The following is an 18,787-nucleotide window of genomic DNA, read 5'->3' on the forward strand; positions in this document are numbered from 1 at the left end:
ACCAGTGTGAGGAGTGGTCCAATAAATAAAGCCTTTTTCTCCCCCTAGTGGCCGGAGTGTGAAGTATAATGTGTGCTGGTGATACCTGGTCAGTAGAATTCCTTCAGTGCCATAAGACGTACCATCACTCCCCTTAGCGGCAGAGTGTCATACTGCAATGACCAGATCTCTGGGGCGCTGCATAACTTTACTTGATAACAACTAATCTATGGCAGTTTCAGTACAGCACAAGTTCATGTTTTTCAGCCTGAGCTTTCCCTCTCAATGCTGGCTCCTCTAGCTTCTGAGATGCTCTTCCTGGCTCTGCGGTCCCATTTTCAGCCTGAGCTTTCCTTCTCAATGCTGGCTCCTCTAGACTCTAAGATGCTCTTCCTGGCTCTGGGTTCCCCATATTCCTGTGTCCACTTTCCCATACTGGTTCCCACTCTGGCTCCCCTTCACTGGGAGATGAAAAAGGTTCCTCGAGCCATATCCCGTATTATTTAAGGGATACCATCGTACCAAGTGGCGGTCGTCCGCATTCTGCTTTTCCCAAGCGTTCTGTGCCTTTTCATACTGTGTGACCCTCTGGCCTGGTCCGACTTCTTCTGAATCACTCTCCAGCACTTTCTTAATGTTATAACTATAATACACTACTGTACACTGTTCCCACTGACTGACTTAGAATCAGGAAATGTCCCCTAAAAAACTCACTCACTCACTCCTGCCCCTCCCAATTTGGAAATCCCCAACTGTTCTTTTATTGGCAACCTTGTTTCCTGACTATTGTGCCCCACCTTAGTAAACCCAATCCTATTTTAATTTATAGCTATCCTCTTATCTTATCCTTTACATCCTTCCCTAATCTTGTAACAATATCAAAACACATAAAATTAAATGTAAAACCCTCATACAATATAACAACTACATTATTAATCATAAGGTACATGTGACACCCCAGGAATTCTGTTGTCACAGTGGTATTGCCCTCCTCACGGGGAGGGTGATGCCATGCTTGGACAGTTATCATGAACACAACACTGTTCTGACTTCAGGCCAGAAGAGGGAGCTCTGAACCCGGTTTGAGGGTAACTTCCCTATATATATTCTGGCTGGAGGAGGAGTTAGGTCACTCTGTGAGAGCAGAATGAGGAGTGAGAAGTGGAAAGCTGGGGCCGTGCAGACAGGTGGTTCTGCAGCTCCTGGAAGAGAAAGGAGAGATAGAGTAGTCTGTAGGAGACTGATAGGGGAGGAGACACAGAGGAGAGGAAAGAGCTGGAGGGGAGCTGCGAATGAGCTCCCTCCATGCTGAATCACAAGAAACTGGTGGCCGGAAGACCGAGCTAATGGGCATAACTGCATGCCCCACAGCAGAAACCGGCGGACAGGAGATTGCAAGTTGCCTGTCCACCATTAATACCCAAAGGCGCAGCAGCACATAAAGCCCAGAGTCATAACCAGAGACTCTTGTAAAAAGGCTTGAGTTGCCTGACATGCGGGTAGTGTCCTACCAAAAGGGACAGAGAGGAAGTGAGGACCTTGTGGGGAGCCTTAGGCAGCAGGGGACTACAACACAGGGCAGAAAGGAAGGCTTCCAACCCCACCTGGCTAGAGGGATCCCTGAATCACTTCCAGGTTGGCTTGACCACACCATCACCTGTGATCCATACCCTGGACTGTGGCTGCTTCATACCAGTAAAAGGTAAGAGACTGCAACCTTGTGTCCTCTAATTCCTTCTGGCACTACAAAATCTTTGATGACTACACCGGGAGCCCTGGGGATTAAGCTTCACCTGTGGGAAGTCATACCATCCCTTCTGCCATACCATCATCCCCAGAGGATGACTAAATATCATAGGTGGCGTCACGAACATAGACTTTATATCCATATCTCAATCCCCTTTTATTGGACACCCAGGGCCATAGACCAGATCACTGCCGCCGTGACACATCCCTTTAAGAACTGGGCCAGTTCCGAGTACCCCATGGCCCCATGGGGCTCTCCATATACATAAGCATCATTTACATTACCACACATCAATTGTAAGCACACTAGGGGGAGATGCACATGATAGCTTCTGTCACACTCTTACACAACAACGAGGTATGTCGATCCCATCTAATGCACATTCCTCCAAAAACTTCACTTTGGTTGTTTGTCAGCAGGCAGTGGTGAATCCCAGTACTTAATAGACTCTGAAAGGTGTCTTAGCAGATGCTTGCCTTGTATAGTTAGGGGTGCAACAAATCCGAGTAGATCATGTAGACTGTTCACCACTGACAGAACTCCACACTTAGTAAACGGTTTTTCTGCGCAAGTAACCTGAAGGCCGAAGGAGTCCTTAAACAAGTTCCACCTTAAGCCTAGACTTCTTTGTACTGGTGGATTGTCTAAGCCTAGATTCAAGTCTCTGAATTATGCAGCATGATCAGTAGGGTGAAAGTCCTTCCTAATGATAGCACTGTTGGAGGCAATTTTATGCACTCCCAGATGAGCTTTAGAAAGCATACATTGTGTCCGTTTAAGCAAATCTATGGCTTCTTCTGCTTTGAGCAGGGATTTGAGTTCATTGTCCACATACAAGTCCTTTTTAACAAACTGTTGGGCATCCTTTCTTGCACTCTGATTTGCCATCTGACATAGTCCTATGTAGGCCGTATGTAGCGACTGCAGGAGAAGGACTGTTTCCGAACACGTGCACATTCATGTGGTATTCAACCACTTGTTGGTGTAGTTGTCTTGGTGCCAAAGAAACATAAGATAATTTCGGCCATCTTGTTGCATGATAAAGCTATGGAACATTTGTTCAATGTCAGCAGTAATAGCAACTGTCTCTTTTCTGAATCTCATGTGCACTCCCACTAGGTTACTAATCAGCTTGGGATCATTGAGAAGAATGTTGTTCGGAGATACACCATGATGCTTGGCACTTGAATCGAACACCTCTCTGAATTCTTTAGGCTTTCTTGGATGGTATACACCAAAGGAAGAGAGATACATATGAGCAATCATGCAAGGGTGGAGCTGGCACTGCATTATCACCATAAAGAGTACCTATGGTGTCAGGCTCCTGGATGAGGTCAGAGGTTCACTTCATAGAGTGAGTTGTGCGACCATTTTGGAGCACATAAGCTTTAAAGGAGTCAACTTCGGATGTCTTTTCACTCTTCTCCAAACTTACATCACACACGATTACCTGGCCTAGATCAAGTCTTTGGGTATATGGAGCATCATCTGGGCCATTGCATTGTTGACGCACCTTGTGGACCTTCAGAATGTCCCTTCCGAGCAGGATTAGAATATCAGCATTTGTGTTCAGAGGAGGAATTTTTATAGTAAGGAATGGGGATGATGAAGCATGGCTTCTGGAATGGGACTTTTTTCCCTGTTATCAGGTATCTGTTATCTGATCACATTCAATTAAAGTTGGCAATGGGATGTGCATATTTCCCTTGATTAAAGAAGCAATGTACCCAGAGGATCTCCTGCCGGAAGTCTCAATACGACCAGAGCAAGTGTTCAGGGTGTACGGAGCCGCTTGTCCCTTTATATTGAAGATCTCAAATAGCTTACTATTCTGCCACCAATGCACATATACGAGATGTCTCAGAGGGCTATGAGCACGGATCTCTGTACAAGCAATGACAGATTGAGTTACTCGTTACCCTTTCCTCCCTTGCTTGATCAGCTGCACGTGGTAAATCTAGGAAGTACGAGGCATTGATGAACGTTAACCTATTTCATTCACAGTACCATGGTGAGGTGAGGTAAGATGTCAGGGAAGATAAAGGGATGAATATGAGACAGAATGTGGAGGATAGAGGTAACAGGAGAATCTTCTGTTTAGTCCTCATGCACGTGCTGCCAAGATGGCACTGGCCAGAAAGATAGGATGTGAGGAAACAAGAAAGGAGGAGTTGCAGAGAGAGAGGCATTATGAGAAATCACAGCTATAATACATGAACAACAAATTATAACAATGGTCAGTAGATGACAGCAAAGGACAAGAAACACTGTTAACCATCATATCTATATATGATAAATGAATTAAGTAAGACATACTGTATAACATTATGCAAATATTCCTATATTGGCAGAAAGCCTTTGCAGATGATAAGCTGAATAGCACAACATGTCTGTCAATTCTTAGCCACATAAAAAACAGGATAACAAGGAAAAGAGAAAATCATCCAAAGTCCAGAAAAAAAGAGAGTTTCCTGAAGTGATTTTTGCTTGTAAACTCATAGCTTTTGAATTCCTAAAGAAACATCAGTGGTACCATACAGAAATACCACTCAAGCAATGAGAGCCATTGGTAAAATACGTATTTACTAAAACAGACAGTTGAGGAGAACTTGCAAGTCATCTTTAAACATACTGAACAAAATTTTACTTTAATAAAAATAAAAATGGCTTTGTTATATAATATTCCATAATAACTTGCATTAAGCTTTGAATGTTTGCATTTTTATTTACCTTTGCACAAAGATTTATCACCATTTGCTTGAAATGGTCCAGTACCGTTTTGTAAACTGAAGCCATCATTACAGTAGCATTCGTAACTTCCAGGAATATTTTTACATTTTCCATTAACACCACATATGTCGGAATCTTCACACTCATCAACATCTACAAGACAACAATCAATAAAAGTAAAATATTTAATAAATATATATGTAACAGTTAATAGTGTGACATGGGTAGAATCATAACAATTTCAGTATAATCATATCATGTGTTTGTTACTTTCATCAATATTTTCATCAATGTTTTCTGGGTAACATTTTAATTGGGGACGCTTAATGGATCCCACTAATTCTGAGAGACTGTTTTTTCATGATATATTGTACTTGATGATAGTGGTAAAATTTATTTGATATTATTCATGTTCGTTTGTAAAAAAAATCGGAAATTCGATGAAATTTGAAAATTTAGCAATTTTCATACTTTTAATTTTTATACCCCTAAATTAGAGAGTCATATCACATAAAATAGTTAAAAAATAACATTTCCCACATGTCTACTTTGCACCAGAACAATTTTTGAAGCATAATCTTTTTTTAAGAAGCTATAAGGGTTAAAATTTGACTAGCTTTTTCATTTCTCAACAAAATTTACAAAACCATTTTTTAGGGACTACATTTGAAGTGACTTTGAGGGGCCTATGTGACAGAAAATACCCAAAAGTGACATCATTCTAAAACTGCAACACAATTTTTTTTATGTTCACAAGCGTAACAGGAAAAAAAGGACCAAATAATTTGTTGTGCAATTTCTCCTGAGCATGCAGATACCCCATATGTGGGAAAAATCCACTGCTAGGGCACACAGCAGGGCTTGGAAGGGAATGAGTGCCATTTGACTTTTTGAATGTGAAATTTGATGGAATAGTTAGGTGTTGGGGAGCCCCTGATGTGCCTAAACAGTGAGAAAAAACACAAGTGACATGATTTTAGACACTAGACCCCTCAGGGAACTTATCTACATGTTTATTGAGTACTTTGAACCCCCAGGGTGCTTAACAGAAGTTTATAATGTTGAGCAGTGAAATAAAAAATATCACATTTTTCCCACAAAAATGTTTTTAACCCCAAATTTTTCGTTTCATAAGGGTCAAAAAGGAGAAACCATACAATTTTTTGTGCAATTTCTGCTGAGTATGTCGATACCCAAAATGTAGAGGAAAACTACTGTATGGATGCACAACCAGGTTTGGAAGGGAAAGAGCGCCATTTGACTTTTTGAATGCAAAACTTGGTGGAATAGTTAGCAGATGCCTTGTCACGTTTGGAAAGCCCCTGATGTGCCTAAACAGTAGAAACTCCCACAAGTGATACCATTTTGGAAACTAGACCCCTCAGTGAAATTATCTAGATCTGTGGTGAGCATCTTGAAAACCCAGGTGCTTCACAGAAGTTTATAATGTTGAGCCGTGAAAATAAAAAAGATCACATTTTTATCACAAAAATGTTTTTAGCCCCAAATTTTTCATTTCGGAAGGGTCAGAAGGAGGAACCATACAATTTTTTTTGCAATTTCTCCTGAGTATGTCGATACCCAAAATGTAGAGGAAAAGTACTGTATGGATGAACGGCAGGGTTTGGAAGTGAAGGGTTGGGCTACAGTGAGTTGGGCTGAAGTTAGGGTTAGGGATAGGGTTATGGTTAGGGCTGTGGTTAGGGTTGGAAATAGGGTTTGGGTTAGGTTTGTGGTTAGGGTTAGGGTTGGAATTAGGGTTATTGTTGTAGTTAGAGTTATGGTTAGGGTCGGGACTAGGTGTGTTGGGTTTGGATTGGAGTTAGAATTGAGGGGTTTCCACTGTTTAGGTACATCAGGGGGTCTCCAAACGCAACATGGCGCCACCATTGATTCCAGACAATTTTGCGCTAAAAAAGGCAAATGGTGCTCCCTCCCTTCTGACCCCTGCCATGCACCCAAACAGTGGCCTTTCCCCACATTTGGGGGGTCAGCAAACTCAGGAGAAATTGCACAACAAATTTTGTGATCCATTTTCTCCTGATACCTTTGTGAAAATAAAAAAAATTTTGCTTACCTTGAGGGGTGTATTTTTTTTTAGAATGGTGTCACTCTTTGGTATTTTACGTTATATTGACCCCTCAAACTCACTTCAAATATGAGGTGGTCCCTAAAAAAGATAGTCTTGTAAATTTTGTTGGAAAAATGAGAAATCGCTAGTCAACTTTTAACGCTTATAACTTCCTAACAAAAAAATGTTTCCAAAATTGTGCTGATGTAAAGTAGACATGTGGGAAATGTTATTTATTAAGTATTTTGTGTGACATGTCTCTCTGATTTAATGGCATAAAAATTCAAAGTTTGAAAATTGCTAAATTTTCAAAATTTTCGTCATATTTCTATTTTTTTTATAAATAAACACAAGTCAAATCAAATAAATTTTACAACCAGCATGAAGTACAATATGTCATGAAAAAATAATCTCAGAATCACCAGGATCCGTTAATGCATTCCAGAGTTCTAACCACATAAATTGACAGTGGTCCGAATTGTAAAAATTGGCTTGGTCATTAAGTGCAAAATTGGCTCTGTTACTAAGGGGTTAAAATACAGAAAGCATTTATAAAAGTTTTAAAAGAACAGGTATTCAAAGATATGTAATATCACAAAGCAGAAAGCTTAATAACGCCAAAGCTCTGTGTATAGGGCAGGTGTGCGTCTATCAAACACACTTTTTTTTCTGCTGGTGAATGTGGCTGATAGGAATATATCTGTAATAGCTTGAACGCATACAGGAAAACGTAAAGCTCTTCATAAAAAGCACTTAGGTGATTAAATCTTTCCTTAAAATCACATTTAGTTTATTCAAAATTGTCATTGAATCGCACAATACCTATACAAGACTTTACTGATCAAGAATACACTTTGTACAAGCAAAGAATCTCAATGAATAAATCAGCCCTAATGACATACATTTGGAAAAATACGATCGTAAATTGAAAGTGCAGCTGTGAATTTTGCCTATAATGGTCACATAATATAATCATATACTAAATACATGAATCTGAGCAAAGCATATGGAATTAAAGTGAATGGAATTTAAATATTCTTGGCCAAGTATGATGCTCATTATTTATACAGTATTGCTCTTTTCTTCGGGGTACACTCCAGGTTGGAGCTAAAAGCCACATGTAGCAAAACATGGTCTTCTGATTGCTACTAGAGTTGAGCGCCCTTGACCTTTTTAGAGTCGAGCCGGGTTTCGCGAAACCCGACTATCTCAAAAGTCGGGTCGAGTGAAATCGGCCGATTATGACGTAAAGTCGGGATCGACCGAAACACGAAACCCAATGCAAGTCAATGGGGCAGCATAGTCGGCAGTGAGTGGGGGCCAGGAAAACACCTAGAGTGCCCATTTTAATGTCAAAACCATCCATTCTTCTTAATGAAGCTTGTCAAGCGTAATTTACCTTATAATAATTGGAAGACATTTGAAATTGGGGGTCATTTGGCTAAAGTTGTGTGGGGTAGGGCTGGTTCAAGTAATTAGTGGGCCCAGGAAATCTGGACCACGTCACGGCAGTGGAGCAGGGAGAGGTAATTATTTCAACTTTGCAAGTGCTGTGATCCTGAGCAAGCAGGGGGGGCCCACTTGTTGGCATTGGCACTGGCACAGGGCCCCTCAAAGTACAGCGGTGTGTTTGCACTGCGGGGGCGCCTCCCACCGGCAGCAACACTTTTGCGTACTATGAGAGGCCCTGTGCCAGTGACGTCGCCAACTAGTATTCCTCCCCCCACCTGATGAAGGAACCTGCACTTTCATCTGCACCTTCCTCTTTGTCCCCGTGTAAGGTGGTATGGTATGCGGGAAGAGCAACCTGACTTTCAGCAGGGTCACAATGTTGTTGTGTAGCATGCACGGGGAATGTTGCGTTATGGGTCAATGTACCAGCAGACTCATCTATCACTGGCTGGGCAATGGGCACGATGAAGTGGAAACACAGATATAGGCCCAAAGAATAAAGTGGGCTAAATGCAGTTCAAAATTGGTAACACAGGAATAACCAGGGGGCATTGCAGTGGAGGACAACTGGAATGAGAGGCTGACACAGAGAGTAGGGCCAAATCAGTAAGTAGTCGAAATGCAGTTCAAAATTGGCAACCGTAGTAAACAGGCGGCACAGCTTTGTTCAGTGGAGGAGAACAGCAAGGAGTGGCAGACACCGATAGTAGGCCCCAACCCAACTAGTAGGCCAAATGCAGTCTAACATTAACAACTACTTAACCAGAGCCTGAAAATGGAATTTCAGGACAGGAAACCAGGAGAACAGCAAGGAGTGGCAGACACCGATAGTAGGCCCCAAACCAACTAGTACGCCAAATGCAGTTGTTCCATTTAACCACAATTTAATGAGAGCCTGAAGATAGAAGCTCAGGAAAGGCAACCTGGGGAACACCTTGGAGTGTAACACACCATCTCTCTCCACCCCATACCCATTTTGTAGGCCTAATGCAGTGTACTTTTCTACAACTACTAAACGAGAGTCGGAAGACCGAAGCAATGGCAAGGAAACCTGGGGAACACCTTGGAGTGTAACACACCATCTCTCTCCACCCCATACCCAATTTGTAGGCCTAATGCAGTGTAGTTTCCAAGAACTACTAAACGAGAGCCGGAAGATCGAAGCTCAGGAAAGGCAACCTGGGGAACACCTTGGAGTGTAACACACCCTCTCTCTACACCCCATACCCAATTTGAAGGCCTAATGCAGTGTAGTTTCCAAGAACTACTAAACGAGAGCCGGAAGATCGAAGCTCAGGAAAGGCAACCTGGGGAACACCTTGGAGTGTAACACACCCTCTCTCTACACCCCATACCCAATTTGAAGGCCTAATGCAGCGTAGTTTCCAACAACTACTAAACGAGAGCCGGAAGATCGAAGCTCAGGAAAGGCAACCTGGGGAACACCTTGGACTGTAACAAACCCTCTCTCTACACCCCATACCCAATTTGTAGGCCTAATGCAGCGTAGTTTCCGACAACTACTAAACGAGAGCATGAAGATCGAAGCTCAGGAAAGGCAACCTGGGGAACACCTTGGAGTGTAACACACCCTCTCTCTACACCCCATACCCAATTTGAAGGCCTAATGCAGTGTAGTTTCCAAGAACTACTAAACGAGAGCCGGAAGATCGAAGCTCAGGAAAGGCAACCTGGGGAACACCTTGGAGTGTAACACAACATCTCTCTACACCACGGAAGGGCTGATTCTTAGGAAGGAAGGCTGTTGGAAATAAGCATTGCGCGTCCGAGGGTGATTACATTCTTATTAGGTATATACTCACCCTCGGACGCGCCCTGCTTCTTTATTTGGAATGAATGTTTATTTGCAATGTGGTGTTGACTTTCTCTATTATTTTGGTAATTAATGATTTTATTATTTTCATTGTTTTGCATCTTCTCGGCAATAATATAAAGAAGACGCGACAGGACAACACTCGGTGGATGCCATATGTGTGTTTTCAATTTAAAAAACCTTTCAGTTAACTACTTGCAGGAGAAAGTAATTGTAGCTGGTGGCCATTTTTAGTACTGTACCAGATTTTAGTTGTGTGTTTGTTTTTAATGTTAAAATGTCTGCATTTGATATCTCACCAGTATTTTCTTTTTTATAAGCAAAATACTTTTTTTTTTATTTTATGATGTTGGTTCAAGGGGTACACGGGCAGCAGTAGACAGGTCAGTGGAGGCCTAGTGGAAGGAGGGACCGCAGACAGGCTTCGAAGCCCTAACATAATAAATTGGGCTGCCTGTAGGCAATTTAAAATTGGTTCCAGGGGAACACGGGCAGCAGTAGACAGGTCAGTGGAGGCCTAGAGGAAGGAGGGACCGCAGATGCGCCAATGTTTCCCCCATACCAAATTTGTAGGCCTAATGCAGTGTAGTTTCCAAGAACTACTAAACGAGAGCCGGAAGATCGAAGCTCAGGAAAGGCAACCTGGGGAACACCTTGGAGTGTAACACACCCTCTCTCTACACCCCATACCCAATTTGAAGGCCTAATGCAGTGTAGTTTCCAAGAACTACTAAACGAGAGCCGGAAGATCGAAGCTCAGGAAAGGCAACCTGGGGAACACCTTGGAGTGTAACACACCCTCTCTCTACACCCCATACCCAATTTGAAGGCCTAATGCAGCGTAGTTTCCAACAACTACTAAACGAGAGCCGGAAGATCGAAGCTCAGGAAAGGCAACCTGGGGAACACCTTGGACTGTAACAAACCCTCTCTCTACACCCCATACCCAATTTGTAGGCCTAATGCAGCGTAGTTTCCGACAACTACTAAACGAGAGCATGAAGATCGAAGCTCAGGAAAGGCAACTTGGGGAACACCTTGGAGTGTAACACACCCTCTCTCTACACCCCATACCCAATTTGAAGGCCTAATGCAGTGTAGTTTCCAAGAACTACTAAACGAGAGCCGGAAGATCGAAGCTCAGGAAAGGCAACCTGGGGAACACCTTGGAGTGGAACACACCATCTCTCTACACCCCATACCCAATTTGAAGGCCTAATGCAGCGTAGTTTCCAACAACTACTAAACGAGAGCCGGAAGATCGAAGCTCAGGAAAGGCAACCTGGGGAACACCTTGGAGTGTAACACAACGTCTCTCTACACCACGGAAGGGCTGATTCTTAGGAAGGAAGGCTGTTGGAAATAAGCATTGCGCGTCCGAGGGTGATTAAATTCTTATTAGGTATATACTCACCCTCGGACGCGCCCTGCTTCTTTATTTGGAATGAATGTTTATTTGCAATGTGGTGTTGACTTTCTCTATTATTTTGGTAATTAATGATTTTATTATTTTCATTGTTTTGCATCTTCTCGGCAATAATATAAAGAAGACGCGACAGGACAACACTCGGTGGATGCCATATGTGTGTTTTCAATTTAAAAAACCTTTCAGTTAACTACTTGTAGGAGAAAGTAATTGTAGCTGATGGCCATTTTTAGTAATGTACCAGATTTTAGTTGTGTGTTTGTTTTTAATGTTAAAATATCTGCATTTGATATCTCACCAGTATTTTCTTTTTTATAAGCAAAATACTTTTTTTTTTATTTTATGATGTTGGTTCAAGGGGTACACGGGCAGCAGTAGACAGGTCAGTGGAGGCCTAGTGGAAGGAGGGACCGCAGACAGGCTTCGAAGCCCTAACATAATAAATTGGGCTGCCTGTAGGCAATTTAAAATTGGTTCCAGGGGAACACGGGCAGCAGTAGACAGGTCAGTGGAGGCCTAGAGGAAGGAGGGACCGCAGATGCGCCAATGTTTCCCCCATACCAAATTTGTAGGCCTAATGCAGTGTAGTTTCCAAGAACTACTAAACGAGAGCCGGAAGATCGAAGCTCAGGAAAGGCAACCTGGGGAACACCTTGGAGTGTAACACACCCTCTCTCTACACCCCATACCCAATTTGAAGGCCTAATGCAGTGTAGTTTCCAAGAACTACTAAACGAGAGCCGGAAGATCGAAGCTCAGGAAAGGCAACCTGGGGAACACCTTGTAGTGTAACACACCCTCTCTCTACACCCCATACCCAATTTGAAGGCCTAATGCAGCGTAGTTTCCAACAACTACTAAACGAGAGCCGGAAGATCGAAGCTCAGGAAAGGCAACCTGGGGAACACCTTGGACTGTAACAAACCCTCTCTCTACACCCCATACCCAATTTGTAGGCCTAATGCAGCGTAGTTTCCGACAACTACTAAACGAGAGCATGAAGATCGAAGCTCAGGAAAGGCAACCTGGGGAACACCTTGGAGTGTAACACACCCTCTCTCTACACCCCATACCCAATTTGAAGGCCTAATGCAGTGTAGTTTCCAAGAACTACTAAACGAGAGCCGGAAGATCGAAGCTCAGGAAAGGCAACCTGGGGAACACCTTGGAGTGGAACACACCATCTCTCTACACCCCATACCCAATTTGAAGGCCTAATGCAGCGTAGTTTCCAAGAACTACTAAACGAGAGCCGGAAGATCGAAGCTCAGGAAAGGCAACCTGGGGAACACCTTGGAGTGTAACACAACGTCTCTCTACACCACGGAAGGGCTGATTCTTAGGAAGGAAGGCTGTTGGAAATAAGCATTGCGCGTCCGAGGGTGATTATATTCTTATTAGGTATATACTCACCCTCGGACGCGCCCTGCTTCTTTATTTGGAATGAATGTTTATTTTCAATGTGGTGTTGACTTTCTCTATTATTTTGGTAATTAATGATTTTATTATTTTCATTGTTTTGCATCTTCTCGGCAATAATATAAAGAAGACGCGACAGGACAACACTCGGTGGATGCCATATCTGTGTTTTCAATTTAAAAAACCTTTCAGTTAACTACTTGCAGGAGAAAGTAATTGTAGCTGGTGGCCATTTTTAGTACTGTACCAGATTTTAGTTGTGTGTTTGTTTTTAATGTTAAAATGTCTGCATTTGATATCTCTCCAGTATTTTCTTTTTTGTAAGCAAAATACTTATTTTTATATTTTCTGATGTTGGTTCCAGGGGTACACGGGCAGCAGTGCCCTGGTCAGTGTAGTAGTAGTTGAAAGAATGGACCGCAGACAGGCATCGAAGGCCTAAAATAAAAAAATTGGGCTGGCTGTAGGCAATTTTAAATTGGTTCCAGGGGTACACGGGCAGCAGTGGTGTGGTCAGTGGAGGCCTAGTGGAAGGAGTGACCGCAGACAGGCATCGAAGGCCTAAAATAATAACACATGGCTGTAGGCAATTTTAAATTGGTTCCAGGGGTACACGGGCAGCAGTGCCCTGGTCAGTGTAGTAGTAGTTGAAAGAATGGACCGCAGACAGGCATCGAGGGCCTAAAATAAAAAAATTGGGCTGGCTGTAGGCAATTTTAAATTGGTTCCAGGGGTACACGGGCAGCAGTGGTGTGGTCAGTGGAGGCCTAGTGGAAGGAGTGACCGCAGACAGGCATCGAAGGCCTAAAATAATAACACATGGCTGTAGGCAATTTTAAATTGGTTCCAGGGGTACACGGGCAGCAGTGCCCTGGTCAGTGTAGTAGTAGTTGAAAGAATGGACCGCAGACAGGCATCGAAGGCCTAAAATAATAACACATGGCTGTAGGCAATTTTAAATTGGTTCCAGGGGTACACGGACAGCAGTGGTGTGGTCAGTGGAGGCCTAGTGGAAGGAGTGACCGCAGACAGGCATCGAAGGCCTAAAATAATAACACATGGCTGTAGGCAATTTTAAATTGGTTCCAGGGGTACACGGGCAGCAGTGGTGTGGTCAGTGGAGGCCTAGTGGAAGGAGTGACCGCAGACAGGCATCGAAGGCCTAAAATAATAACACATGGCTGTAGGCAATTTTAAATTGGTTCCAGGGGTACACGAACAGCAGTGGTGTGGTCAGTGGAGGCCTAGTGGAAGGAGTGACCGCAGACAGGCATCGAAGGCCTAAAATAATAACACATGGCTGTAGGCAATTTTAAATTGGTTCCAGGGGTACACGGGCAGCAGTGGTGTGGTCAGTGGAGGCCTAGTGGAAGGAGTGACCGCAGACAGGCATCGAAGGCCTAAAATAATAACACATGGCTGTAGGCAATTTTAAATTGGTTCCAGGGGTACACGGGCAGCAGTGCCCTGGTCAGTGTAGTAGTAGTTGAAAGAATGGACCGCAGACAGGCATCGAAGGCCTAAAATAAAAAAATTGGGCTGGCTGTAGGCAATTTTAAATTGGTTGCAGGGGTACACTGGCAGCAGTGGTGTGGTCAGTAGAGGCCTAGTGGAAGGAGTGACCGCAGACAGGCATCGAAGGCCTAAAATAATAACACATGGCTGTAGGCAATTTTAAATTGGTTCCAGGGGTACACGGGCAGCAGTGGTGTGGTCAGTGGAGGCCTAGTGGAAGGAGTGACCACAGACAGGCATCGAAGGCCTAACATAACAAAAGTGTCAATACAATGGTATTGTCAGTGGCATTGAAGGATGTCAGCGCATAGACTAAACATTGGTGGAGCTGTGAGATAATTTTGCAAGTGGTAGAGCACTGTTTGAGCTGGGGTGGGGGGAAACTGTCTTGTGGCCGGCGGTACAGGCCCAGGGCCCCTCATATTACAACGGTGTGTCTGACGTTGGGTGCGCACCACCACCGCCAGAGACACTTTATTGTACTAGGAGGGACCCAGTGGCAGTGCCGTCGACCAAAAGCGGGCTCACCCACCTCTTCAGACAAACTGCACTCTCACGGGTGCTGTCGCCAAGTGTCGATACCACGGCCCCGTGTGGGGAGTTTGGCCATTTAGTGAGGTGTAAACATGTCGTATGCTGGACAATCAGGTGCTGAAAATTACGAGATTGGAAAAGGCATTCAGAATAGTCCACAGGCAAGACCTTTTCATAGGAAAGCTAGGTGTCAGCCGGGCAAGGTGGGGCAAAAGATTTCGAAATCCAGTTGTGGTTCATTTTAATGAAGGTTAGATCATCTACATTTTGGGTAGCCAGACGAGTCCTTTTTTCTGTTAGTATTGAACCTGCAGCACTGAATACTCTTTCTGATAGGACACTAGCTGCCGGGCAAGCAAGCTCCTGCAATGCATATTCTGCCAATTCTGGCCAGGTGTCTAATTTTGATGCCCAGTAATCAAATGGGAATGACGGTTGAGGGAGAACATCGATAAGGGATGAAAAATAGTTTGTAACCATACTGGACAAATGTTGTCTCCTGTCACTTTGAATTGATGCTGCAGTACCTGTCCTGTCTGCGGTCATAGCAAAATCACTCCACAACCTGGTCAGAAAACCCCTCTGGCCAACGCCACTTCTGATTTCTGCCCCTCTAACTCCTCTGGTCTGCTGGCCCCTGCAGCTCGTGTGAGAACGATCACGGGCGCTGTGTGCAGGGAATGCCAGAAGCAAACGGTCAACAAGAGTTGATTGTTTGGTTGCTAATATTAGTTCCAAGTTCTCATGTGGCATTATATTTTGCAATTTGCCTTTATAGCGAGGATCAAGGAGGCAGGCCAACCAGTAATCGTCATCATTCATCATTTTAGTTATGCGTGTGTCCCTTTTGAGGATACGTAAGGCATAATCCGCCATGTGGGCCAAAGTTCCAGTTCTCAAATCTGCGGTTGTGCTTGGATGAGGGGCAGTTTCAGGCAAATCCACGTCACTTGTGTCCCTCAAAAAACCAGAACCCGGCCTTGCCGCGCCACCAATTTCCAGTGGCCCCGGAAAAGCTTCCTCATTAAAAATATAATCATCCCCATCATCCTCCTCGTCCTCCTCCTCCTCTTCGCCCGCTACCTCGTCCTGTACACTGCCCTGGCCAGACAATGGCTGACTGTCATCAAGGCTTTCCTCTTCCTCAGCTGCAGACGCCTGATCCTTTATGTGCGTCAAACTTTGCATCAGCAGACGCATTAGGGGGATGCTCATGCTTATTATGGCGTTGTCTGCACTAACCAGCCGTGTGCATTCCTCAAAACACTGAAGGACTTGACACATGTCTTGAATCTTCGACCACTGCACACCTGACAACTCCATGTCTGCCATCCTACTGCCTGCCCGTGTATGTGTATCCTCCCACAAAAACATAACAGCCCGCCTGTGTTCACACAGTCTCTGAAGCATGTGCAGTGTTGAGTTCCACCTTGTTGCAACGTCTATGATTAGGCGATGCTGGGGAAGGTTCAAAGAACGCTGATAGGTCTGCATACGGCTGGAGTGTACGGGCGAACGGCGGATATGTGAGCAAAGTCCACGCACTTTGAGGAGCAGGTCGGATAACCCCGGATAACTTTTCAGGAAGCACTGCACCACCAGGTTTAAGGTGTGAGCCAGGCAAGGAATGTGTTTCAGTTGGGAAAGGGAGATGGCAGCCATGAAATTCCTTCCGTTATCACTCACTACCTTGCCTGCCTCAAGATCTACAGTGCCCAGCCACGACTGCGTTTCTTTCTGCAAGAACTCGGACAGAACTTCCGCGGTGTGTCTGTTGTCGCCCAAACACTTCATAGCCAATACAGCCTGCTGACGTTTGCCAGTAGCTGCCCCATAATGGGAGACCTGGTGTGCAACAGTGGCAGCTGCGGATGGAGTGGTTGTGCGACTGCGGTCTGTGGACGAGCTCTCGCTTCTGCAGGAGGACGAAGAGGAGGAGGAGGGGGTGCGAACGGCTACAGCCAATTGTTTCCTAGACCGTGGGCTAGGCAGAACTGTCCCAAACTTGCTGTCCCCTGTGGACCCTGCATCCACCACATTTACCCAGTGTGCCGTGATGGACACGTAACGTCCCTGGACATGCCTACTGGTCCATGCATCTGTTGTCAGGTGCACCTTTGTGCTCACAGATTGCCTGAGTGCATGGACGATGCGCTCTTTAACATGCTGGTGGAGGGCTGGGATGGCTTTTCTGGAAAAAAAGTGTCGACTGGGTAGCTCGTAGCGTGGTACAGCGTAGTCCATCAGGGCTTTGAAAGCTTCGCTTTCAACTAACCGGTAGGGCATCATCTCTAACGAGATTAGTCTAGCTATGTGTGTGTTCAAACCCTGTGTACGCGGATGCGAGGCTAAGTACTTCCTTTTTCTAACCATAGTCTCATGTAGGGTGAACTGGACTGGAGAGCTGGAGATCGTGGAACTAGCGGGGGTGCCGGTGGACATGGCAGACTGAGAGACGGTGGGAGATGGTATTGTTGCCACCGGTGCCCTAGATGCAGTGTTTCCTACTACGAAACTGGTGATTCCCTGACCCTGACGGCTTTGGCCTGGCAAAGAAACCTGCACAGATACTGCAGGTGGTGCGGAAAATGGTGGCCCTACACTGCCGGAAGGGATGTTGCGTTGCTGAGTAGCTTCATTGGCCGAGGGTGCTACAACCTTAAGGGACGTTTGGTAGTTAGTCCAGGCTTGCAAATGCATGGTGGTTAAATGTCTATGCATGCAACTTGTATTGAGACTTTTCAGATTCTGTCCTCTGCTTAAGGTAGTTGAACATTTTTGACAGATGACTTTGCGCTGATCAATTGGATGTTGTTTAAAAAAATGCCAGACTGCACTCTTTCTAGCATCGGATACCTTTTCAGGCATTGCAGACTGAGCTTTAACCGGATGGCCACGCTGTCCTCCAACAGGTTTTAGCTTTGCCACGCGTTTTGGGCAAGATACGGGCCCGGCAGATGGAACCTATTGCGATGTTGATGCCTGCTGCGGCCCCTCCTCCTCCGCTTCAGAACTGCTGCCGCCTGCACCCTGTTCCCCCAATGGCTGCCAATCGGGGTCAAGAACTGGGTCATCTATTACCTCTTCTTGTAGCTCGTGTGCAACTTCGTCTGTGTCACCGTGTCGGTCGGTGGTATAGCGTTCGTGATGGGGCAACATAGTCTCATCAGGGTCTGATTCTTGATCAGCACCCTGCGATGGCAATGTTGTGGTCTGAGTCAAAGGACCAGGATAGTAGTCTGGCTGTGGCTGTGCATCAGTGCACTCCATGTCAGATTCAACTTGTAATGGGCATGGACTGTTAACTGCTTCACTTTCTAAGCCAGGGACGGTATGTGTAAAGAGCTCCATGGAGTAACCCGTTGTGTCGCCTGCTGCATTCTTCTCTGTTGTTGTTTTTGCTGAAGAGGACAAGGAAGCGACTTGTCCCTGACCGTGAACATCCACTAACGACGCGCTGCTTTGACATTTACCAGTTTCACGAGAGGAGGCAAAAGAGCTAGAGGCTGAGTCAGCAAGATAAGCCAAAACTTGCTCTTGCTGCTCCGGCTTTAAAAGCGGTTTTCCTACTCCCAGAAAAGGGAGCGTTCGAGGCCTTGTGTAGCCAGACGACGAACCTGGCTCCACAGCTCCAGACTTAGGTGCAATATTTTTTTCCCACGACCAGCTGATGCTCCACCACTACCACTACCCTCATTACCTGCTGACAATGAACGCCCCCGGCCACGACCTCTTCCACCAGACTTCCTCATTGTTTTAAAAACGTAAACAAACGAACGGTATTTGTTGCTGTCACACAACTTACACGGTGAGCTATAACTTCAGTATGATTTAGCTACCCCTTTATAGGTGAGTGAGACCACAACGAAAATCAGCCACAATGTTACACACTCTGTTGTTGTTGGCAACAAATGAGATGGCACACACGCAGGACTGTCACTGAAGCGCAAATGTAAATATTTATCTCCCACTGATTTGTGTTTGTTTTTTTTAAAAGGGAGACTTCAGAAAAAAAAAAAATTAAAAAAAAATTATTTTTTACAGAAGAATTTATAAAACAAATAAAATGAAATGATTGTT

The 18,787-nt window shown here is 44.7% G+C and overlaps 1 protein-coding gene across 1 annotated transcript in view; it reads right to left on the reverse strand.

The window, feature by feature from the left end:
- SUSD1 (sushi domain containing 1) overlaps positions 1-18,787 on the reverse strand; it is a 466,537-nt gene that overhangs the window by 306,436 nt on the left and 141,314 nt on the right. The window contains exon 4 of the mRNA XM_069767010.1: positions 4,457-4,609. Coding sequence (XP_069623111.1) covers positions 4,457-4,609 — 153 coding nt within the window. The remainder of the gene's footprint in view (positions 1-4,456; positions 4,610-18,787) is intronic.

The sequence above is a fragment of the Ranitomeya imitator genome, chromosome 1, assembly GCF_032444005.1.
Source record: "Ranitomeya imitator isolate aRanImi1 chromosome 1, aRanImi1.pri, whole genome shotgun sequence".
Lineage (NCBI taxonomy): Eukaryota > Metazoa > Chordata > Amphibia > Anura > Dendrobatidae > Ranitomeya > Ranitomeya imitator.